At 47.2% G+C, this 26,344-nt stretch overlaps 1 protein-coding gene across 2 annotated transcripts in view; it reads right to left on the bottom strand.

Annotated features, from left to right (window-relative positions):
* LOC147729460 (uncharacterized) overlaps nt 1-26,344 on the bottom strand; it is a 229,076-nt gene that overhangs the window by 165,390 nt on the left and 37,342 nt on the right. For both annotated transcript variants that reach the window (XM_086954330.1, XM_086954331.1), the window contains exon 5: nt 3,353-3,463. In XM_086954330.1, the coding sequence (XP_086810456.1) occupies nt 3,353-3,463 (111 nt within the window). The remainder of the gene's footprint in view (nt 1-3,352; nt 3,464-26,344) is intronic.

Genomic DNA, 26,344 nt, shown 5'->3' on the forward strand with positions numbered 1-26,344 from the left:
TTGCAAGGCGGAGAAGAAGTGGAGACCTGTGGCAGAGAGAAGTCATTGTCTTCTGGCTGTGTCCTTCTTTCCTCCTCGACCACGAAAGGAAGACTTATTGTAGGACGACTGTTGTTGTTGTTGCCTCTGTTGATGTAAATGTAAATGTAAATGTATTTGAGCTTGTAAAGCGCACTGCTACCCGTGGGTTTCCTGGCGCTGTATAACGCTGGGGAACCCGTCCTGGCTTTCCCTGTGAGATGGTCCCTATTGGGCACCCCCAAGGTGAAGCCAGGCATCCCCGGCGTTGATGGGGCCGTTTGTGGAGATTAAGCAAGCTATTGCCCAGAGTTGCTGAGTGGAACCCATGGTTAGAGTGACACCGAGGCGAGATTTATCGAGCCCGCTGACATTGGCCCAAACACCCTGCCGCGTCGGGAATTGAACCCTGGTCCCGGGCCGTCCTCTACTTCTGGGTCTGCCGCCTCAAACCAGTGAGCCACTCTACTCCACCAGTTGATACTGGGGTTTGTACTGCTGATTTGAGCTGTATGAGGATCTGTACCCTTGAAAGTCACCTCTCGTCGATTGACCTCTCCCTCTGGAGCCCCGAAAGGGAGGACTTTTATACTGGAGGGTAGTGTCTTTGCTGTATCAGTATCTTTTTTGATACCTTGAAGCATTTCATCAATGTGTTGTTCAAACAGAAGTTGGCCATCATACGGCATGCCTAGGACTTTAGTCTACACTTCAGGTCGGAAAGACGTTGCTTTGAGCCAAACTTGTCGTCTCAGGACCGCTGCTCCCGCTAGCTGGCGGAACCCCGTGGATGCGATATCCATCGCACAATCAATCATCTCAGAGTCTGAACATTCACCTTCTAAGAGAATCTTTTTTGCTTCTTCCTTCTGTTCCTCCGACAGTGATCCCAAATATGGGGCGATATCAGCCCACATTTGACCGTTGTAGCGTCCTAACAGTGCCATAGAGTTTGCAGCACGCACTGTTAGTGCTGACATAGAAGAAAAACGCTTTCCGATGTTGTCGAGTTTTCGTCCTTCTTTATCTGGTGGCGCAGTCAGCGCAGCAGATGGATTTTTTGATTTGCGCTGCGTTGCCTGAGTAATGACCGAGTCCGGCTTGGGATGGCCAGTAAGGCAAGCTGGAGCCGTGTCTGGAGCCCTATATTTTTTGTCCAGTCTGGGTAGAACTGGGGGCAAATATGAAGGGTTTTGCATGATTTTAACTCCTTGGTCCCAAATGTAGTCAATGATAGGAATGGACCGTACAGCCTTTTTGAATGGTTCCTTAAAATCGTAAAGGAAGCAGTCCTGTTGTTCTGTGGTCATTTGAATTTTAAAACTTTCCAAGATATTATGGAATCCTCCAATGTCTTCCGGGGGCGAGTCCGCTTGCATTGGTACAGGGGATGCTGGACATGAAATGACGTAGTCATGCCATTCGTCATGTGAGTCCTGGAGTTCCCCTTCCTCCTGCTGATGCTCTTCTTCTTCATTATCATCTGAGGATGGTGGAGGACGCGAAGGAGCAGGATCTGGCTGAAGCACTAGAGGTGGAGGCCGAGGTCTAGGTGGAGGTGACACTACTGGCGGTGGAGGAGGAGTGGAGGGAAACCTTTGTTTGTAGTCCGCAATCAAGAACTGCAGATCTGTCACTATGGATGCGGGAAGACACACCATAGGTTGTGTAGGAGGAGGATGCCTGTATTCCTCCTGGTATTCCTCCTGGTATTCCACTACGTCCTGTTCTTGGTCTGCACAATCTGAACTTTCATGATATTTTACGTGCAGTTGAGATGGGCGGGTTGCAGTTTGGAACATAGAGCCCTCATCAGAATCTTCAGTGTCCAGTAGATGAGCAGGTGGTGGTGCCTGGACTCTGCTCGGAGAGGTCAATTCCGGCGTCAGAGTACGCTTAGTAACCTTAAAGTGCATGTATGTATACTTCAAGGTAGGAGACTCTATCGTCGTCAAGCTTGTCGACGGGGTGGTCGTTGACAGAGGAACGTCAAGAATCAATCCAGATGCCGTCGTCGACGATAGAGTTGTCGACGTCGATGGAGCCTTTGTCGTCGTCGATGAGGTTTTCGTCGACGACGATAATGATTTTGTCGACGACGATGGAGTTTTCGTCGACGTCGACGATTTTGACTTAGTCGACGTGGAAGAGCTCGTCGACGGAGGTGTCGTCGACGATTTCTTGATCATAATGATAGAAGAAACAGACCTACCCGTCGAAGATGTCGACGTGGATGACAAGGATGACGCCACCGACGTGGAGATAGTTGCTGTCGACGTTGTCACAGGCAGAGCTGAAGGCGTCGTGAAAGGTCTCTTGAAGGTAGGAGTAGTATCCTGAAGAGAAACCTTCACAGCCACGGCCTTTGAAGGAACCTCTGAAGACTTGGGCGTCTTCTTTTGAGGTGGCTCCAAAGATGGTCCTGGGGATGTCATTCTAGGCCTTTTAGGAGAGGAATGTGCACTCCTGATGGAACACTCACTCTCACCTGAAGAGACTGCATGGTCCTTATCTTTCAGTCTCTGAAGCCATATCAACAGGCGTCCCTCTCTGTCCTCGAGAGTTTTAGCAGAAAAAGTGCGGCAGACTTTACAATCCTTAGCGGAGTGGTCTGGGTAGAGACAATAAAGGCAGTCCTCATGCCTGTCATCTACATGAAGCCTCTTTTTGCCACAAGAGGCACAAGGTCTAAAAAGCCCCTTTTTAGGAGTATCAGCCATGGTGAACTGAAAACCCCTCACAGAGAAAAAATTCTGAGAGAAAATTTGTGGAAAAAATCCAGAAATACAGGAAAGCTGAGCAGAGCTCAGTTGAGACTCCCTTAGCACGACGTACGGTAGAAAATCTGAGGGACTAGGGCTCCTTCCAGGAAGGTTCTAGAAGGTGGTGATAGCTGATTGTGGCCCTTTTTACAAAAGGACATGGATATGTTACTAATGAGAGGCCTCTGGCCTATTACTATGTATATGTCTATATGACATTACTCTTTTTATGTACCGGGATCTCCCAGCCCGACGACGGGGAATGATTCAGGCATGTGAATCTATGAAAGATACCCCTAATACTGGATAACATGTGCGCTAATGCACTTGCGCAGATACCACTCTTAACAAAACGCAGGAAAGAAAAGTCTTAGCCTTGCTCAAACCTACTGCAGTTCTAAATGTTTGCTTACGAAGACTGCCATGTTTTCCTTTGCAAGGCCTATCTATGGCTATTGGATTTTGCAAGGTGATAACTTGGTTGTAAACTGTGGTCCAGTGGCTTGATTGTAAGTCAATAGAAACTGTACTTCAACTGCAGACACATATGTAAATGATCACATTTTACTCACCCACTGAAGCACTGATATTTTGTTCTGGCTCAGAGCCTTGACTGTGCACATGGAAGCTAAGTGGCTCTTCTTTTATCTGGCAGGAGGCTGTCTGTGCACCGACCACATCACCTGTGTTAGAAGGACAGCTAAGTGTTACCTCCTCTTCAAGTCAGAGAGGGCTCCCATTCCCAACATGCAACACAACAACATTTGGGTAGAATTCAACGACCTCCACAAAGCAGCAGACCTGATGCCGCCTCCCTCTCCAACACAAAGGTTACGGCGCACAGCTCACACAACACAATATCCACCACCTCTCCCGCGCCAAGGCACAGGTCCCAGCGCACAGCTCATACAACACAATATCCACCACCTCTCCCGCTCCAAGGCACAGGTCCCGGCACACAGCTCACACAACACAATATCCACCACCCCTCCCGCTCCAAGGCAAGCGTCATGGCAAACAGCTCACACAACACAATATCCACCACCCCTCGGACTCCAAGGCACAGGTCCCGGCGCACAGCTCACACAACACAATATCCACCACCTCTCCCGCTCCAAGGCACAGGTCCCAGCGCACAGCTCATACAACACAATATCCACCACCTCTCCCGCTCCAAGGCAAGCGTCATGGCACACAGCTCACACAACACAATATCCACCACCCCTCCCACTCCAAGGCAAGCGTCATGGCACACAGCTCAAACAACACAATATCCACCACCCCTCCCACTCCAAGGCAAGCGTCATGGCACACAGCTCAAACAACACAATATCCACCACCTCTCCTGCTCCAAGGCACAGGTCCCGGCACAGCTCACACAACACAATATCCACCACCCCTCCCGCTCCAAGGCAAGCGTCATGGCAAACAGCTCACACAACACAATATCCACCACCCCTCGCACTTCAAGGCACAGGTCCCGGCGCACAGCTCACACAACACAATATCCACCACCCATCCCGCTCCACGGAACAGGACCCGGCTCACAGCTCACACAACACAATATCCACCACCCCTCGCACTCCAAGGCAAGCGTCACGGCGCACAACTCACACAACACAATATCCACCACCCATCCCGCTCCACAGGACAGGACCCGGCTCACAGATCACACAACACAATATCCACCACCCATCGCACTCCAAAACAAGCGTCACGGCGTACAACTCACAAAACACAATATCCACCACCTCTCCCGCTCCAAGGCACAGGTCCCGGCACACAGCTCACACAACACAATATCCACCACCCCACCCCTACCGGCGCACAGCTCACGCAACACAATATCCACCACCCCACCCCTCCCGGCGCACAGCTCACACAACACAATATCCACCACCATTGAGGAAAAGATGCAAATGTGAGCTGGTGCACCTCAGGGTCAAAAGCACACAAGACCAACTGCTGATTCGATAGAGGGAGGGGATAACATAGTTCAGCAAAGGGAACAAACAAAAATGGCTGAATGCATTAATAAGGCCCAGAACCAAACAAGGAAATCGTCAGCAATCCTTTTCAGAAACACTACAGAGACTTGTATTCATTCACGGCCAAAAGCGGAAATATTTATGACTCCATCTTTGAGAGCACTGCAATGTCCCCTCATCAATTCATTATTCTCACACCTTTTCAATATGCCCAAGTCTCCTTCACACCAAAGATGGAGGAAAAAGTCACACTGTAGCCACAAGAATAAATGCCGCCAAACATCCCTGTCGAACCAAGCAGAGCAGCTTGTTACAAATTCTGCGAACTCTGGCATAAAAATATAGGTCATGTGTCTCTTTTGAAGGGCACTGTTTCTGCTTCACTGAAAAATAGTGAACGCTCTCCTCCTAAAGAAACCAATGGAAGACCCCGATGCAGGAAAACTCTTTACCAATCTCAAACCTCTCTTATCCAAGGACATTCTTGAAAAGAGAACCTAATCGGCTGCTCATCTACAATCTTTACAAGAATGGTTTTTGGAGGGGTTTGAAGAATTGGGACAAATGACCAATCTCATACCCTAGTAGCAAGTCAACTTCAGAACGGCACATGGGGCTAAACATCATATTTCTGCTCTGAGTTTCATCACATGGAAATGATGGGAATCTATTTGTAGATATCATTTTGATCCCGTAGACCCTAAATTGCTGTAAGATTCGGAATTCCAGGGGGCTTGATGACTATTATTCAACATTTGCGCAGTCAAACTCACGTCAAAGTCCAGCTAGCTCTCTGGGGATTCTATCGCATGCATTTTAAATGACAAATGCCATAAAGCAATGTTGTGTGTGTTCATCATGACTTGCTTTTGGCATACCCATCATTTTTAGGTCTCGTAGCGATACAGTGCGTAAGCACTGTACTCGCCGAGATCTATTGCTACGGACTCCGCTTCCCAGGAGACAGTGCCGGCCGCGCGCATTGCCTCTTCAAGGAGGCGATTTGAGCGGGGAACGCGCTCAGCTGCTGTCTCCTGGGAAGCTCCAAACACCATACACGCATGCGCATACACAGAGACACATACTGCCTGTCCACCTCCAGCCCGGAGCCCCCTGCAGCCCCTGCTTCCCGACGCTGCAGAGCGAAGCCCCCGAAAGACGAACAAATAAACATAGGTTTCGCCGGCGGGCAGAATAATAAAGGTTTAAACTTGGTGCCTGAAGGGCTGGTTCTTTATCATGTCGTCCCCTCTACAGTACATACCCTTCCTGAACATTAATTCCTAGAGTCTCGTTACTTAGTGCAAGCTCGATATTTAGGCACTGCAGCGCTTTGCACACCACATACGTTACAGATGAAAACATTCGTTTTTTGTAGGTGTGCGGAGATTGTTATTCCTGAAGACTGTGTGTGTGGAGTCAAGGCTGCTCTCCTTAGGTCCTTGACTCTGGTTGCCGCGGAGCTAATGATGCCGTGCCGTGACGGTGCAGGGACGATGGCCAAGCAGGTTCGTGTCCTGACCGAGGCACCTGTCCTGGTGCAGCTGCTTGAGGTGCAGCCCTCCGAGCTGTTGCATTTTTCTGTAGAAGCTCTTCGGGGCATGACCCAGGGCAAACCGGAGGCACAGAGCTGTAGGGTAGTGTGCCATTGCTGTATGTGTGCGTGGTGCCTGTCTGCAGTGTGTGTGTATACAGTGCCTGTCTGCAGTGTATGTGTGCGCGTGCGGTGGCTGTCTGCAGTGTGTGTGCGTTTGCGTCAAGTAATCAGTATTAACTGAACAGACACAAATGAAACGAGACCTAAAAAAAACATTTAAAATACATCTTTATCGGTGAATCTCGTTCTAAACTCCAGCATATATTACTTCTGCAAAAAGCATGGATTCTCTCAAAACTCTGCTCCTGAAAGTGTCGAAATTCACACACAGCTATGCTCATGTGTGGAAGAGAAAAGTGTGTGACTGGATATGTACTCACAATATCTATTGTAGAGGCATAGGATGCCCATTCATGCAGGCACATAGCTCACAAATAACAAATCTACATGTTCTTTTATTGCCACATTAAAACCGAGATAACTCATTTTTCGTCTATAAAATATCCCATTAGATACTGCTCATCTTCCAAGTCCTTCTTTCGATCTGCTTCTATTTCGTTTCTTTATCTTGGTTTATTGTTTTTCTGTTTCTGCCTGTCTCCTCAGTCTCTATAGCTCCTGTCTCTCACACCTTTATTCTACCCAGGAACGACATATACACCCTAACTCCACTCTGGCCTCCCAGCTCGTTTTCCTCCCATGTTCTGCCCATTTTCTCTCTATTTTTTCTTTCACTGAATCTCTCATAGTTTCCCGCTTTTCTGTTGCAACTGCTTTGTGCCTGACCTCGCTCTGTTGCTTTCTCTTTCTAACAGTTTTCCTATTTGTCACTCATGCTTTTTTAATGCTCATGTTAGCCACTTAACTTTTAACATCATACTGTTTTTCCGGTGGCTTTTGCTCTTCGTTTTTTTTCAATGTAGAACTGTACATATTTATGTATTTGAATGTATACAGTGCAAACGTAGCTAGAAAGCAACGCCGTGCCGTAACAAGAGGGAATAGGCTAATTCTGTATCATGCACATGAAGGATTCCTTCCAGTAGGGACAAATCAATGCAGATCAAGGGGATGTTTCTTTAGATGAGGCGAATGGGCCTCAGAAGCTCCTCGCTGCTGGTGTTGGGCGAGTTGCTCCTAGGAAAGGTGGTTGCTGTTTTCCAGGCGCTAGATAATCAGCAGCATCCGGACTCCATCCGCTAGGTCTAGGAACAGATCATGGGCTCAGCGAGGGAACAGCGTCCGAAGTATGTTTAGACAAGCATTTTCAATACAATAGGTCTCACATTTGCGAGAGTTGAAGCTATTAGGATTGTAAATGGCAATGCCTTCTATTTACGTTTTAAAACATAAATAAAAGGCATTGTCATTTACAATGCCAATAGCTCAAACTCATGTGAATGCAAGACCTATTGCATTGCAAATGCTTGTTATTAATGTTTAGGGAAATCCTTCAAGGGTGATGGACGTTATGTTAATGCTGTACTCTATGCTGAAGATGCAGCTAGGATGGATAGTGCGCCTGTCAGTCTTCATCATCAATTATTCGTTTTATCACTGTATCGTAGACAGAATAAGCTGCTAGTTAAGGCTGCCAAAACTCAAATGAAGCTCCATGTATAAAGGATAAAGCCTATGCAAGGATGTAGGCAGTAAAAAAGGCAATACAATCAAAAGTTATACATATTAATGGGTTACATTTCATTTTGTTCTTACATTGACCGAGTACAGTAAGGTAATTACAAGTACAACTTTAATGACCACCAAAGATTGTTTTGATTTAATCTTCAATTTAGTGGGTTTACCAGTCAACCTACTATCAATGTGTACCAACATCATTATTTTTTGTATTTTCTGTACGATTAATATTTGCCGTAAAAGTAAGTAAGTGAGAAAGAGAGAAATATGAAATGTTTTAAAAGAAAGTTTTTCATTTATCAGGATCAGTTAGCCCAGGCTTATAGTTTAGTCAGCAAGAGTCTCGTACCTCTTGGTCGTATTCTGCACAGTGGACTGTGCTGTGTGCGGTGAGGTACGGCTTGGATAAAAAATATGTGAGGCTAAGAATTCTAGCAGGGAGCTCTACATGACAGTTAAAAAACTAGCAAATCTCCCCGCTGTGATACAGATGTAAAGTAGCATAGAACTTTGCAACACAGTAAGACAGCAGTTCTTCATAGATAAAGTCACTTCAGTGTACAAATCTTTTAAGACTAATAATAACATCAATGCCCTAACTAAGCACCCTAAACAGGACATGATATCTCAAACCCCAAAACTGGCTTTTGTTTCATGCGCCCTCCAGTAGATAAGATCAGCCAGGCAGTAAAGACCATTAGGCACGGAGATCCAACTGACCCATGCCCACCTAAGGTAATGCACATGATTCCAGAAATACTAAGTGAACAATTAAACCTTGTGTTCACAGAGATAATCCAGTCAGGGCTCTTTCCAGACGCATGGAAAAAGGCATCAGTCCTCCCACTTTAAAAAAAAATCTAATCTGGACCCAAAAGAACCCAGTAGATATAGTTCAATTTCGAAAAATCCTTTTCCAGCTAAGGTGTTGGAAAAACTGCTTAATAAACAACTGACAGATTTCATAGCTTCCAGAAACCTTTTGGACCAATCACAGTATGGGTTCAGGGAGGAGCATGGAACAGAGACAGCTCTGGTCATGGCAGCAGAGGGACTCAGGAGTATACTAGACGTAGGAGGGAAGGCCGGCCTGATCCTATTGGATCTATCGGCGGCCTTCGACACCGTAAATCACAAGATACTTCACGCCCGTCTAGAAGAATTGGGAATCCAAGAATCTGCACTCACGATGATGTCATCTTTTTTAATGGACCGAACTTTTTCAGTTAATTTGGGAGATTGTGCATCCAAATCCTTCAGGTCGCCTTGTGGAGTGCCTCAGGGATCCTCCTTAAGCCCGACTACTTTTAATATTTGTGTTGCTCCCCTGGCATCGATCATCAGGCAGTGTGGATTTTTGCCAGTTTTGTATGCCGACCACACCCAAATAGTGGTGTTGGTTTCTAGCGAGGTGGAGGAAATAGCTGACCGCTTTAATGACTGCATGATGCAGGTTAATCAATGGATGCAGCTTAACTGCTTCAAACTGAACAGTGAGAAAACCGAAGTTGTGCTACTGGGACTAGATGCAGATTTTTGGTCTCCTAGATGGTGGCCTGCCAGTCTGGGCGATTGCCCAATCCCAGTGGGCAAAGTTAATAATCTGGGAGTCATATTTGTTGAGAAATTAACTTCTAACGCCCAGATAAATAACCTGTCTTCAACAATCTGGTACATTTTAAAAATGATCCGAAGAATACACCCCTTCGTTCCCCATGACTCACGTAAAACAGTAGTCACGGCACTGGCCCTGTCCAGATTGGATTACGGCAATGCTCTGTACGCAGGGATTCAAGCCCAATGTCTAATAAAACTCCAGCGTCTGCAAGATGCAGCTCCAAGGCTAAATGATGGATTTAGGCCCAGATCTTTGTACTGGGGTGAATGTATGACATTGTTCTGCATTCTGTCCATCAACTGTTGTTTTTGCATTCCCAGATCTGAGCCAGTTTCTCATAGACTAAGGGCCCTCCACTGGTTACTGGTGGAAAAAAGGATCATGTTCAAGACTGTATGTCCCCCCACTGTCTCGCCGTGCATCTGGTCAGATCACTTTCTGATTCAGTTTAACATTACCATCTCTGATTCTTCAACTAAGGCAGTCACTGAACAGGGACTCATCAGGAAATGGGGTACTTTAGATACCCCTGCTTTCCTGGAAAGTTTAATTGACTCGCAACCAGCCCAAAACTCGAACCTCAATTCCGCCGAGTCAGATGTCTTTAACTGGCTCAAGGCTGCTAGCGACACCCACGCCCCTCTCATTAAATGCAATACCATTCGGCACTCCAAAGCCCACAAATGGTTCTCATCGGATCTGAGGGAAAAAAAGCTCTTCGCTCGGCAAAAAGAGCGTGCATGGAGGAGAACCTATAACTCCTCTGATAGGGCCAGCTACCTGATTGCCCGCGCAGACTATATGAAAGCTATCCTGTCTGCCAAATCTAAGTTCTTCTGCAATTTAATTGAGCAATCAAACAATAGTCCTAAGGAGATCTTTTCCAATGTTAATAAACTCTCGAACCCCGCCAGAACTGAGTGTAAACCCGCTGCCAGTCAAGAATTCTGCAACACCTTGAATCAATATTTCTTGGATAAAATTGCCTTAATCAAATCTAGCATTCCTGCCATGGTCCCGGACCTGCCTGTCCTGGCCCATCCACCTAACCACCCAGTTTTGGACTGCTTTCCTCTTCTGGACACTACTACCCTCGCATCCCTTTTAAACAGGGTAAAATCAGGCTCCCCACATGACTGTTGCCCCCCTCACATACTAAAGACGGTTTTTACCGCTGCCCCCACTCCGGCTTTGAGCCTTCTTAATACCTCTCTGCTCCAAGGGACTGTATCGGCATCGTTTAAGGATGCAGTCCTACTGCCTCTCCTGAAAAAGCCAGGAGCGGATCCCAATACCCTTTCGAATTACAGACCTATTTCCCTGCTTCCGTATCTGGCCAAGGTACTGGAAGCGCACGTCACCTCCCACCTTTCACTATTCATTGAACAGTCAGGTGTGTTACATCCGTCACAGGCCGGTTTTCGACCAGCCCATTCAACCGAGTCAGTTATCGTAGCGGTCTTGGACTCCCTACGCCTCAGTGCTGACTTGGGAATACCTCAAGCGCTGGTCTTATTGGATCTGTCGGCCGCGTTTGACACGGTCGACCATAACATCCTCCTCGACCGTGTCAGATCGGTGGGCATCTGCGGCCGTGCCCTAGACTGGCTCAGATCATTTCTCTGCGATCGCACCCAAGCGGTCGGACTCCCCCCTTTCTCCTCCCACAAACTCCACACTACCTGTGGAGTTCCCCAGGGTTCTTCCCTTTCACCGCTATTGTTTAACATCTACATGCTCCCTCTGCTTCAGTCCCTTCATTCATTTAAAGTCACTACCTTTAACTACGCAGATGATCTGCAGCTCACTTTCACAATTGATAACTCCCCTGATTCAATCCACCAATTCCAAAACACCATGCTCCACATCTGCCGGTGGATGGATGTGAATCAACTCAAGCTGAATCCGGGAAAAACGGAACTGGTCCTGTTCGGCGATAGTCACTGTTTCTGGGGCCCCCAATACTGGCCATCTAAGCTGGGGTCCCCACCTGCGCCGTCTAGATCAGTCAAAAGCCTGGGGGTAGTTATCGATGATGAGCTTTCCTTAAAACCTCAGGTCAATTCCGTTGTGTCCACCTGCTTCTTTCAATTACGGAAAATAAAGAAGATCAGTCGGCTGCTCACTCGACCTGCTCTGACGCAGGTTGTAAGAGCATTGGTGTTGTCTCACTTAGACTACGCCAATGCCATCTATCTTGGTCTACCTGTCACCCTTAGCAAACGTCTACAGCTGGCACAAAACCAGGCAGCGAGACTGATTTATCACCACCCCCGATGGCAGTCCGCCAGACCGCTTCTGAGGCAGCTCCATTGGCTTCCGATTCAACACCGCGTTAGTTTCAAATCGGCCTGCATGATTTTCAAATCCCTTCACAACTCTGGCCCACAGTTCATCCAAAAACTTCTTCTTAGGTACACCCCTTCCCGCAACCTTCGCTCTGCCTCCCAAATCTTCCTGACTGTCCCTCGCTACAAGCTGTTGCGCAAAGGAGGCCGTAGGTTTGCCACCCTCGCTCCCAAGCTATGGAACTCTCTCCCTCTGGAGCTTCGCTCATGCATTGCCCTTCTTCCATTCAGGAAGCTCTTAAAAACATGGCTGTTCACCCAGGTTGCGGCCTAGTGCTAACGGCCTCTTGTAAGTTAGTTCCCCTGCTGGTCAGCGCCATGAAACCTTTGGGTGTGCGAGTGCTTTATAAGACTTTGATAAGATAAGAAGAAGATAAGATGTCTGGCCCATAAGGCCCTTCATGGTTCAGGATCACAGTTTTTGAGAACACACCTGAAATGGTATGTACCAGCAAGAAGCCTGAGATCTGCTCACACAAAACTTTTTAAAGTACCTAAGTTCAAGCAGGTTAAGTGAGGAGGGAGACGCTTTCTGTTGAGGACAGACAAAATGTGGAACCTCCTCCCCATCACAATAAAAAGCAGCCCTTCGCTTCTGTCTTTTAGAAAAGCAGTAAATACCTGGCATTTGCTCTGCTAAGTCAGAATTTCACCTCAGCAGTAATCTGATGCGCATCAGACTTTAGCGCCAAGACGCCTCCAGGCAATCGTGCGCTTTATAAATATACAAATCAAATCAAAGTCGATGAATCTGCTGACCCTTGCAAGAGACTGTAGAGTATTGTCACAGCAGCACATGTCAGATGCCTCTCTGCAGCATCTAGGGCCATTGCTCCAGCAGAGAAGAATTAGGAGGAGACGTCAGTTGTTAGCAGCAGCACAAGAAGGGTAGCCAGGACTCGAGGTAATAGTTGCATAACCTGCAAGAAGATAGCCCATCCCTGTGTGCCCAGTGTGGGTTGAAGTCGGCATTAGGGAGTGCCAGAAGCCTCATGTAAGTGATTTTGTTTAGAGTCTGAGGACACAGCGAGTATGTGGGAAGCGTCCAGGACTGTGAAGAGAGGCCTGTGTTGGAGCCTTTCAATGTCTCTTTCAAATGAGGCTTGAATAACTTGTGCATTTACTGCCTTTTTCCATTTGGCAGGGAAAGGTTCGGATTGCTCAAATTCGTCGTTTCAATCTTCAAGAAGCTAGTGGCTTGGAGTAGCTGCGAGCGCCATGGAGAGCCCTCGTCCAAAAATATTATTTGAAGTTTGTATTTCATTGGTTTAGCTGGGGCACGCAGGGTTCTGGTGCAATATTTCATTAGATCTCCAAGATAGGATAGATCTGGGCTTGCCAGTCACAGCTCCAGCCTCATCCTAGCCTCCTTGTGTGCCGAGGATAGTTGAATATTTTTTTATATGCCATTGATTGAAATTTCGTGAGGTACAAGCCAAGTTTTCCTGAAAAGCTAAGTGACCGTAGTTCAAAGCAGGCAATAGCTCGGCTCGTTAAACCTTTAGTATAGGGTCAGCGGTTGGGTTTTGTAGCTAATGGTTCATACATTTTTAAGTTATAAGGGCCATATGTATCATCAAACTATTTTGCATTTCCTAAATAGCGAATTTTAAGGAATCGCTATTTAGGAAATGCAAAATGGTATGTATGAACAAAATCGCTTTTTATTTGCGATTCCTTAAGCTTCCTTATTTGCGAATTCGCATTTTGCGAATTCGCAATTAAGGAATCATTTCCAATGCATTCCTATGGGCCAGGAGGCCCATAGGAATGAATGCAAAATAATTCTCAAATTGCGAATTCACAATTTGCTAATCGCAATTTGAAAATACTTGCAAGGGTGCAGGGGTGTCTCAAAGACACCCTGCTGCACCCCTGAAAAGAACATGTGGGTGCATATGGCGCACATACATGCCCTATGGGCATGTGTGTGCATCATATGCCACCTTTAAAAATGCCAATTTGTGCATTTCTGGAAGAATTCGCAAGTTACCATCAACTGAAAGTTGGTGGTAATTTGCGAATTCTTAATCAAAATTTGCAAGCTAAAATTGCTACATACATAGCATTTAAGGAATCGCAAATTTGTGATTCCCTAAATGCTATGGAAAAATAAGGAATCGCACAAGTTTGCGATTCCTTATTTTGGGAATGTTTCATACATTCCAAAACGTGCAGAACGGCCGTTTGCGAGTCGCAAAGGCCGAAATTCTGCGAATTTCGGCCTTTGCGATTCTAAAACGGCTTGATACATATGGCCCTAAATGATCCGGCTTCCTTTGTCCTAAGATGTTTGTGGTGTTTGTTTCAGTTCCTCGTGGATTTTAATGAGAATGTTTAACACATTAATACATTTAAACAACATATGACTGAGGTTATTAGTCTTTTATTTCCCAGGTTATCACCTAATAATAATAATAATAATAATAAAGGAATCTTGTCGTGCGCAAACTTAGCCCAATGGGCGTCAAGGCGCCTAGTTCAAAAACCAGCTCATAACAAAAGCCTGCAGTTCAACCCATGTAGGCTCTTGAGAAGCACCATGTTTTTAACCCCATGGCTGCTAAGGCAATTCCCCTCCTGTGCTGGGAATTGCTATTTTTCATTGTTTTATGACGAGCTGGGCTCGTCATCAGTGTACGAGGAGGCTACACCATGACGAGCCCAGCTCGTCATGAGTGTGGAAGGGGTTAAGGCCTTTTTGAACAGATCCAGGGAAGGTAGAGTTTTGATCTCCATGGGCACGCTGTTCCAGAGCTGGGGGGCAGGGACAGAGAAGGCGCTGGCTCCCCATCTGGGGAGCTTGAAACGAGGGACAACTAACTGGAAAAGTCCCGAAGATCGGAGACACCTTGTAGGATGGTAGCGAGTAAGCAGGGAGCTGATGGCGCCTTTAGGTCCATCCTCGAGGGCTCTATAGGTCAGGCACAGAATTTTAAAGTAAATTCTGTGCTGAATAGGCAGCCAATGGAGGTCTCTCCTCGCAGTAGTAGCAGAAGATGCCCTAGGAAGATCTAGGACGAAACGTGCAGCAGCATTCTGCACGATTTGCAGCCGATGTATAAGGCCCTTGTTGGACTCCATGTAGAGAGAGTTGCAGTAATCTAACCTGGAACCAACAAGGGCGACTGCAATCTGCTTACGTGCTTGTAGGGAAAGATAGCTGCGAATTCTATTGAGTGTTCTGATTACTCCCCAACAGGTTGCAACCGTCCGATTCACCTGAAGGGACATCGAGAGGGACGTATCAAACACCACACCCAGATTTCTGGCAGATTGAGAGTTTCCAAAATCTTTTGCTGTCTTTCCCTTTCATTATCGCAATGGTTTTTCACCACAATTTGTACTTTCTCTTCATACTATTATTTCTTTCGTTTATTTGCTGCTACAACTGCTAATGTCTCAAATTGATAAAAACCCAATAGAAATTGTTTAATCATTATTCCCTTAGTTTATTCCAATATTTGTTTATTTATATAAAGGTAAAATCTGTGTCATTTAGTTTAAAAATCGAATCTGCTTATTACAATTTATATTCAATATTCCTTTCGTATCAGTTTGTATATACCTTTGAGGTTTAAATCATAGAAAATTGCTTCTTTTCTGCAGGCAATTTTTTACGTTGTTTATAAATATGTGATATGACCCGAGAATGTTTACTGGATTTGTTTGCCACGTACTATTACTAAATGCTTTTTTATTTTTTCTTTACAAATGAGTCACTTGAATTATTTCAGTCTATATTATCCTGTTTTTATTCTAAATATCCAAGTTTTCATCCCCTTCTCCAGATTTCACAAATATGTGGATTTAATATCTTTGTCCCTACACAGACGACACAACTGAATAGTCAATTATGGAGCTATCAATTCCATTGATGTATATGTGTGAAGCAGGCTGATTATTCAGATATCTTCCGTTCAAAATTAAACTGCAGTAGGTGTTTCACAGATTTCTTTTAAGGCCATTCCTCCTCAGTCGGCATTTCTATTTTTCAGCATTTGATGGGGTCTCTCTATCAGTTCTTCTTGTATCAAATCATTTTTATTTATTTTTCATACTTAGTCATTTTAGCATTAACCTCTTTGACGCTTATGACGAGCTCAGCTCGTCATGAGGCACAGTGGAGCTGTGCTCGTGACGAGCTGAGCTCGTCATAACGGCCGCGGACAGCCCATGCAGGGCTAATTCCCCTCCTGTGCGGGCGTTCTATAGGAGTGGATGGAGTCATGACGAGCTGAGCTCGTCATGAGCACAGCTCCACTGTGGGAGCCTTGCTGCAAGAAGGAGAGAAGGAGAAAAAGACTGCGAGACTTTTTAAATCTACTTGTGCATTTGACAACCTCCAAGGGCATGCTGGTGAACTTGCCCCCTGAATTGCGCCCCAGGAACAGTGGGCGCTACCCCCTGGAAAGAGAAGCTGCTGTGAGTGCTGCATCTTCCCCGCAGCTCTACCGAGGAAAAGCTGAGCGCGCCGTGGGAAATCGCAGGACCCTCTGAAAGGCCCTGGGCACCCCTGTCCCGCCGAGCAATGCAACTGCTACCTGGCAGGCCCCATCTGACATCGCAAAGACCAGCCCCGCTGGCCTGAGCACCGTGACTGCAGCCTGCCTAACTGTGGTCTGCACCGCAAGAACGGACCTTACCTTGTGCCCGTCTGCTCCGAGGTAAAAGCGGCCCTGAAGTTTTATTCATGCAATTTTATATAGCGCAAATTTTACCCGAAGGTGTCAGAGCGCTTTACATAGGACCCATTTTCAACCATAAGGACTGATGGTTACTATCGGAAAAACAGATTTGCAAATTTTTGACTTACATAAGAACCAGTTGAAAACATACGGATTTAGGATTACATGTGTTATAAAAAAACTTAGGATTATATGCGTTACAAAAAGGTACAAACAGAAAAAAATTGCAAATGTACAAGAGATAGAATCACACAAGGAGGAGATACAAATGGATATATTCTAGGCCTATACTAGTAATATCTCGATCAACATAGGGAGGGGATACACATGGATATACTCTAACAATCACATGGGAAACTAGTCGTTAGAGTTATCTCTATATACATAGGGAAGGGATATGACTGGATATACTCTAAGAGTCACATAGGAATGGTGGAGAGCACAACGGTCTACAGCATATACTAGTGATTAGAGCTATCTCTATATACATAGGGAAGGGAAAGGACTGGATATACTCTAAGAGAGGGCAGGCACGTGAGATAACGAACTTTACCCGAAGGTGTCAGAGCGCTTTACATAGGATCCAGTTGAAAACATAAGGACTGACGGTTACATGCGTAAAATGATTGCAAATTTTTGCATTACAATAGAACCAGTTAAAAGCATACGGACTTAGGATTACAAGCGTTACAAAAAGGTATACAAATGGATATACTCTAGGCCTATACTAGTAATATCTCTATCAACATAGGGAGGGGATACACATGGATATACTCTAAAAGTCACTTAGGAGACTAGTCGTTAGAGTTATCTCTATATACATAGGGAAGGGATACACATGGATATACTCTAACAATCACATGGAAGACTAGTCGTTAGAGTTATCTCTATATACATAGGGAAGGGATATGACTGGATATACTCTAAGAGTCACATAGGAATGGTGGAGAGCACAACATTCTACAGCATATACTAGTGATTAGAGCTATCTCTATATACATAGGGAAGGGAAAGGACTGGATATACTGTAAGAGTCACAGAGAAGGCAGGCACGTGAGATAAACGAGAGAGGGAAGCAGAAAGTGGTGAAAAAGACAGTGAGGAGTGTGTCAGAGGCAACAGGAGAGACAATAGGAAAGTCGAAAGGTCAGTGGGAGATCACTAAAATGGCGGAAGAGAAAGTTAGAAGAAGAGGCAAGTCATACAGAGAAAATGGCGGGGAGCACGAAGGTCCAAGTCCGAAAGTTCAGGTAGAGGGCTGGCATAGCCAGCAGCTCCAGGGGGAGAAAGGCAGTCCGTAGCAAAGTCGCAGCCTCATCGTTCAAGAGGAGCTGGGGCAGAGGAGATCACTCCGGAGACCAGAGGAGGTTCAGGGGAGAGAGACCACAGGCGCCCAGGCAGAGATGGAAGGCAGCAAAGTTTGAAGCAAAGGGAAGGAGGGGCCTCTCACCAGAGCCCAGTTAAGCACAATGTGGGTGGTGGCGTTGAGCGTGAGGGGGGAAGACCGTGTTGGCGCTATGAATGTGGTCGCGCTGGCTCCCGGAGAGTTGCGTGTGAGTTCATCCGCCCTGGCATGCGTTCGTGTCCCTGGAGCCTGTGTCCGCCGGTCGTAGGAATCGTGTCTGCAGCCGCCGCCGCCTGGGGACAGGAGGAGTACGCCCTGTACTCAGAGAGGCTTGGTTCGCCGCCTTGCACTGCTACCCGGGGCCCCCGCCCCCGTCTTTCCAGGACCCGGGTACCACAGTGCACGAAGATCCGACCCACAACGCAACGCTGCCCTTCAGCGCCGTCGAGCTGAAGCTCGCACTGCGACGTGGGACATCGCCTCAAGCTGCACTGTCAGCCCCGGACCCCTGTGCGCATCGCTTCAGGAACTATCCGCCATTGAGTACACCTCGCATTGCCCTATTGAAAGGAGAGAGCCTGGTGCGCTGCGCTTCGAGGCCCGGACTGGGCGCGGCGTACGGCTGCCATCGGGTGTACTGGGCGCTGGGGATACGCTGGGCGGTGTACGCATCGTACCCTCTGCATTGAGCCCGTCCCTGTTGGCAGCCTACACCGGCTGCTGAAACGAATCGTTCACTTGCTGAACACGCCCCGCACCGCCAGAAGCGTGAGGCGCAGTGGGTCTCTCCCCGTGTATGGAGGAGAACTGTACGTTTGGTGGTACGCTTTGCCCTTCACTTTGAACTTGTGTGCCCTGTACTGCGACTTTCCAGAGGCTGGTACGCCTCGTAGTGTGCTTTGACCAGTGCGCTTTCAGTACGGCTATCAATACGCCTCGTACCCCTTGTCTGGACCAGCCGCGGTATACGCGTCTCACGCGAGATACGTGAGACTTGGTAGGGCCTTCGGTGTACCTGTCTCACGCGAGATACGTGAAATTTGGTAGAGCTTTGTTCCGGTGATCGTACGGAGCGCACAGGAACGCTCCAGAGAGCCCAGACCTTTAGCGAACAGTGTATAAAGCATAAAAACAGTGCCTGAAGAACCATGAAGTGGGTTTTGGAAATACTTAACCCTTTTTAAGACAGAACACTGCATTTAAAGAACTGTGGCATTTTAAAAGTAACTGGAACCATTTCTAAAGACTGTATAGCTAAAGCCTGCTTAAGAGTTTATATATATATAAAGGATATAATTTTACTAAACTTACAGTCTTGTGTCATTGAGTGGTGGGCTAATGAGTTATTGTGTGTGATATTGCAAATGAACAATTGTTACTTACCTGTAAACAGGTGGTTCTCCAGTATTGGTGTCTTTCATAGATTCACATGCTTGAATATATTCCCCGTCGTCGGAGTGGGAGTCCCACGGTAAATAAAATAGCAATAAATACTAAATATATAAAAATATATAATAAATATATATATACATAATAAGGAAAAACCCAAAAAATGCATACAAGAAGCATCTGGTACCTAACCAAAAATTTCCACATAGGAATGCATGGGGAAAAAGAAGTTCCAATGCAGCCTATCCTTGTCATTATGTTAGTCCAAACTGCAGCCAATCAGGCGTCAGCAGCCCTCTAGAACCTTCTCCTCAGAGCTCAAGCCCTCAGATTTTCGTAGCACAAGAGTGACCACAGAGTCTATGAGGAGAAGAGAGCCTCTGAGGGGAGGATGGGAGGGTCGCATGTGAATCTATGAAAGACACCAATACTGGAGAACCACCTGTTTACAGGTAAGTAACAATTGTTCTTCTCCAGTATTGGGGTGTCTTTCATAGATTCACATGCTTGAATATAGAATAGTAAGCAGTCCGTATCCGAACACAAAGTTTCCAGGATGCAATGTATACACAAAAGGTTGGAATCAACAGGTGTAAACCCATGCCATAGAAGTTATACAACTATATATGTATACATAGAGAAGACATGCATAAGACTGGAAACCATAGGAGGAGGGTAGAACAGAGGCTCACCTTATTGAAAAAGATTACGGAGCACAGCTTGTCCCACTGCGGTATCTCCTTCAGCCATGGCACCCAGATTGTAGTGCTTTGTGAACGTGTGCCTGCTGGACCACGTGGCTGCTCTGCAAATCTGATGCAATGGAACTCCGGCAAAGAGTGCAGTCGAAGAGGCCACAGACCTGGTAGAGTGGGCTCTTACTGTAGACTGTAAAGGCTTTCCCGCTTTCTGATGGCAGAAAGCAATCGCCGAAGCCACCCAGCGGGCTACTGTAGGTTTGGTGACTGGTCGCCCTTTTTGAAAACGGCCATAGGCCACGAAGAGTTGATCCGATTTTCGGAACTGGGCTGTTCTGCTGATGTAGAACTTTAAACATCTTTTAATGTCCAAAGAGTGCAAGCGTTGTTCCGCAGGTGATTGCGGGTTGGCAAAGAAAGACTTCAGTATGACAGGCTCATTAATATGGAAGTCTGACGGCACTTTTGGAAGGAAAGTAGGGTTAGTGCGTAAAAGCACAGAATCCGGTTTGAACTGCAGAAATGGTTGTTTAATCGTGAAAGCATGTATATCACTCACTCGACGTGAGGACGTCAAAGCAAGTAAAAGCGCAACCTTCCAGGTGACATACTTGAGGTCTGCTTTATGGATTGGTTCAAACGGAGCAGTCATTAATTGTGATAGGACAATGTTGAGGCGCCACTCTGGAGGAGGACGCCGAACTGGAGGAAAAGTCCGAAGAAGTCCTTTGAAGAATTGACGTATCAATCTGGATGAGCATAAGGAGGCGGAGCCATCATGGCGGAAGCGTGATATTGCCGCCAGAAAAACTCTTAAAGTAGCATGTGACAAACCCGACTGAGCCAGATGGAGAAAGAAAGGGAGGAGCTCAGCGGGCGTGGCACGCAAAGGATGTACTCCGGCGTCTGCACACCAGTGGCAAAAACGTTTCCATTTCAACTTATAAGTCTTTATAGTTGATGGAGCCCTGGCCTGAGCGAGGATGTTACGACACTCCTGAGGGATGCTTAGATGCGCAAATTCACAGTGCTCAGGTTCCAGGCTGACAAGCTCAGGGAAGAGGGGTCCGGATGGTAGATTTGACCCCTGTTCATGGAGAGAAGATCCATTCGAGGATGAAGAAGAATGGGTTTGCATTGAGACAGGAGTAGCAGCTCTGAGAACCACGGCTGTCGTGGCCACCTGGGAGCAATCAGAAGGATGTGGCAGGGTTCTCTCCGCATCTTCCAAAGTACTCGAGGCACTAGAGGTATCGGAGGAAAAGCGTAGGCGAAGAGATTCGACCAATCCATCAAAAGGGCATTGCCTTGGGATCCTTTGTGGGGATGCCAGCTTGCGTAAGCGGGGCATTTGCGGTTCTCTGGAGTCGCAAAGAGGTCGATTGCCGGGAATCCCCAACGGTGAAAGACCATATCGAGTGTTGGCTGGTGGAGTTCCCACTCGTGGTTGGATGATCGGGACCTGCTTAGGGAATCCGCCAGGAGGTTGGACAACCCCGGAAGATGAACTGCGGTGATTTGGATTTGATGATTGATGGACCAGTCCCAAATCGCCTCTGCCAGGCGGGATAACACCGGAGACTTCGTTCCGCCCTGCTTGTTTATATAATGCATGCAGGTCGTGTTGTCCGTCTGTATGAGAACTGACTCTCCCTGCAGCACTGGTTGAAATGATTTCAGGGCCAAAAAGATAGCCATAAGCTCCAACTTGTTGATGTGCCAGGTCTTTTGATGCAAAGTCCATTTCCCTTTCACGGACAGGTCTTGGAGGTGAGCTCCCCAGCCCTCCAGGGAGGCAATTGTCGTTAGTGTCAGATCTGAGGTGTTGGACAGAAAAGACGTGCCTGCCGCTAGCTGGTGTGGTTGTGCCCACCATTTGAGCGCCTTCTTCATGGGAATGGTGATGGAAACTTGATCGTTGAAGGAACCGGTGACTTGACGCCACTGCTTGTCCAGAGCCTGTTGGATAGGTCGTGCTCGTAGTCGGCAATGAGGGACAAGAGCGATGCACGACGAAGCCATCCCTAGAAAGGACTTCAACAAACGGACTGAAACGCACTTCTTTGCGAGAAGTAGCGAAACTAGTCGGAGAATCCTTTGCTGACGTTCCCGTGAGACAAATGCCTTGGCTAGCTTGGTATCCAGCGTTGCTCCTAGGAAATCCTTGCAAGTTGTTGGCTGCAATTGAGATTTCTCTAGATTGATGGACAGACCCAAGGAACGGAATACTGTCTGACAGACTGCAGTATGGTGTAGAAGTTGTGCGCGGGATTGTGATTTCAGAAGGCAGTCGTCGAGATATGGGAATATCTGTATGCCTTGGAGACGAAGAAAAGCCATGACCGGAGCCAACATTTTTGTAAAGACTCGGGGGGCCGAACGGAGGCCAAATGGAAGGACCCTGAATTGGAAATGAAGGTGCCCCACCTTGAAACGCAGGAACTTGCGATGAGCCGCTAGAATCGGGACATGGAAGTAGGCGTCTCGGAGATCGATGGTAGTCATGAAATCTCCGACTGAGAGCAGACGCAAGATCTCTGCAAGCGTGAGCATACGGAAGGTCTGATCCTTGAGAAAATGATTGAGTGCTCTCAAGTCCAGTATTGGTCTCCATTCTCCGTTCTTTTTGATGACAAGGAAAAAACGGGAATAAAACCCCTTCCCTCTCTGCGACTTTGGCACAACTTCCACCGCACCTTTTTGAATGAGATGGCGAACCTGATGAAATAGTTCTTTGAGGTGCGGAGGTGGCGGTCCGGAAGCTGGCGTTGGAGGAGGTACCTCGACAAATTCCAATGCATGGCCTCTCTTCACAATGTCGAGTGCCCAACGGTCCGTAGTAATGGAGGACCATTGAGAACCAAACAGAGAGATTTGACCTCCAATTCTCCGTTCGATAGACAAGTCATTGACGTTTGTTGGATTGTCCTCTGAAATTAGACTTCCCTCTGTAAGTTCTGGCAGGTTGCTGACGGGAAGACTGCTGGCGGTTTCCGGTGAAACGCTGGTTACCTTGGTTGAAGGACCGATATTGACTGCTTCCTCCACGAAAAGTGGATGTAGTGCCACGTCCTCGAGCACCCCGAAAGGGCTGCTTCTTAAACTGAAGGGTACCCAAAGCACGTGCAGTGTCCGTGTCCTTTTTAATGGATTGTAGCGCCTCATCAATATGCGCTCCAAATAATGACTCGCCGTCATATGGCATATCTAGGATTCTTGCCTGAACTTCCTGACGAAACGAAGTTGAGCGTAACCAACCCTGGCGACGCAGGACGGCCGCTCCAGCGAGCTGGCGAAAACCAGTGCAGGCTACGTCCACTGCGCAATCTATTAGTTCTTCTGCCGTCCTTTCTCCTTCTTGCAGAATTTTCTGTGCTTCTGCCTTGGAAGCATCTGGGATTAACGCTACATAAGCGGACATGTCGGCCCAAGCCTGACGGTCATAACGACCTAATATGGCCATTGCGTTAGCTACTCGAACCGTTGTAGAGGACATGGAGGAAAATTTTCGCCCAATAGCATCCAGGCGACGGCCCTCACGGTCCGGAGGAGCAGTGATTGTAGACGCCGGATTCTTTGAACCTCGTTGAGCTGCCTGCGTGACGACAGAGTCGGGCTTAGGTTGACCTGTAAGGCATGCTGGAGATCCTACAGGAGCTTTGTATTTCTTCTCTAACCTCGGCAGTTATGCTGGTAGAGAGTTTGGCGTCTTCATTATTTTCTCCCCTTCAGACCAGATGAAGTCTATAATCGGGACTGTGTGGATCTGTTTCAAGGGCTGATTCTTGAAATCGTATAGGAAGCAATCTTCCTCACGGTGTGCTCGTGGCAATTTGAATCGCTGCGCCGCCCTGTCCATTAACTGGTGGAAGCCCGCGATGTCTACTGGAGGAGAATCCGCTGTTGGCACCTGAGAAGGAGATGGTGTTTGAGCACGATAGTCATCCCACTCCGCCAAATGTTCTTCACCATCCTCATCTACTTCAGAAACTTCACCATCCTCACGCTCTGGAGGATTCTCGTCATCATCATCCGCCGGATAAATGGTAGTGTGAACACGAACTGATGTAGTTTGGTGAACAGTTACAGGCGACGCCGGTTGAGGAGGAGCCAGAACCGGGTCAGAAACTGGATTTAGCACCGATGGAACAGTTGTAACTTGTGGCGTTGGTGGGAAACGCCGATTGTAATCTTCCAACATACTTTGGAGGTTCGATATCATTGATATAGGCAACATCGCAGTTGGAACTTGAGGGTGAGTTGTTTGATGTTGGCCATACTGATCTTCCTCGTCGTTACTGAATTCTTGGCATTTAATATTCAGATCCGAAAGACTGTGCGCTTGGTCATCAGACTCTTGATCAGAATCAGTAGCAAACAGCGGAGATGGAGGATTAATCATCTCTCGCTCTGTAAGAGTCTCGAACTGTGGTTTGCTGGACTGTAAAGGCAATAGAGGCATTGTAGCAAATGAAGAGGCCGGCGTCGAAATTGTGTCCTGCGTACGCGTCGACGGCATGACATCAATTGACTTCTGCAATGGAATCGACTTGGATGCCATCGTCGACGAGGAGACCGTCGACGGAACATTCTTCATTGGTATCGTCGGAGCCATCGTCGACGGAGCCTTCACTTTCAATGTCTTCGTCGACGGAGCCATCGTCGACGGAGCCGTCGTCGACGGAGTCGTCGTCGACGGAGCGGTCGTCGACGGAGCGGTCGTCGACGGAGTCGTCGTCGACGGAGCGGTCGTCGACGGGGCAGATGGCACAGGCCCCCTCGTCGACGGGACAGACGTCGACGGTGTGCTCATCGACGAGGGCGTCGACGGAGTCAAAGTCTTCAAACTTCTAGTCGACGACGACCGGGTCGTCGACGAGTGAACTTTCTTCGTCGTCGTCGAAGACGAAATAGGAATCACAGAAGACACGGTCTTGGAACTGAGAATCACTCTCATCGACGACGAAGACGTCGACGCTAAAGCTGACGACGATCCAGAGGCCAGCGTCGTCGTGACTGTCGTCGTCGATTTTGATCCAGAGACAGCCATTCTCGTCGACGGAGCTGAAACTACCGTCGTCGACGGAAAATCCGTTTTCTTCACAGAAAAACTGGACTTTGAAGCAGAAGGAGCCTGAGAGCTTTGTCTCGTGGGCCCAGACGTGGTAGGTAAAGGTGAAGACACCGCAGGGGTCAAAGCGAGGGAAACTTTCCTCTTTTTAAGAAATGGTGAAGGCACCTCCTGCACACTACCACGTTTAGAAGCTGCTTTAGAACGGCCTGACTCAAGACTTTCAGCGTCAGAAAGTACATTGTCTTTGTCCTTAAGCCTCTGAAGCCAGACAAGTAAGCGGCCTTCTCTGTCCTTTTGAGTTTTCTCTGAGAATTTTCTACAGAGTTTACAGGTGCCCACTTCATGGTCCGGGTAAAGGCAGTAAATACACTTACTGTGTGGGTCATCATGAAATAATCTCAGCTTTCCACAGGAGGAACAAGCTCTGAAGAGAGACTTCTTACTTGAAGACATTTTGGAGAAAACTGGAACACTTGAAGAGGAAAAACTGAGCAGAGCTCAGGGAGACTCCCTTACACACGACGTGCGGTAGAAAATCTGAGGGCTTGAGCTCTGAGGAGAAGGTTCTAGAGGGCTGCTGACGCCTGATTGGCTGCAGTTTGGACTAACATAATGACAAGGATAGGCTGCATTGGAACTTCTTTTTCCCCATGCATTCCTATGTGGAAATTTTTGGTTAGGTACCAGATGCTTCTTGTATGCATTTTTTGGGTTTTTCCTTATTATGTATATATATATTTATTATATATTTTTATATATTTAGTATTTATTGCTATTTTATTTACCGTGGGACTCCCACTCCGACGACGGGGAATATATTCATGCATGTGAATCTATGAAAGACACCCCAATACTGGAGAAGCTTAGCTACATGTACTCCTGAGATTAGCCGTGACTGCTTGTGCCACACTACCTAGAGGGTGAGCAGGGGTTATTTCTTGAGGGGAATCCTGTGCCCTGACTTAGAGGAGAGGGTCCCTGCTTGTCACAAGAGAATACTTGCGCCAACCAGAGACCCCCAATTCTAACACTAGCCCACTGGCATTTTGTAACTCTGCATACAACTAATCCTTTGTATAATGAGAGAGGGAACAACATGTTACCTCCCTATCATCAGTGTCCTGAGGGACATCAGCTGTTGCTTGCACCGAGTCCAAATTAGAAACAATCCTCAGTTGGTA

The sequence above is a fragment of the Lissotriton vulgaris genome, chromosome 2_1 (assembly GCF_964263255.1).
Source record: "Lissotriton vulgaris chromosome 2_1, aLisVul1.2, whole genome shotgun sequence".
Classification (NCBI taxonomy): domain Eukaryota; kingdom Metazoa; phylum Chordata; class Amphibia; order Caudata; family Salamandridae; genus Lissotriton; species Lissotriton vulgaris.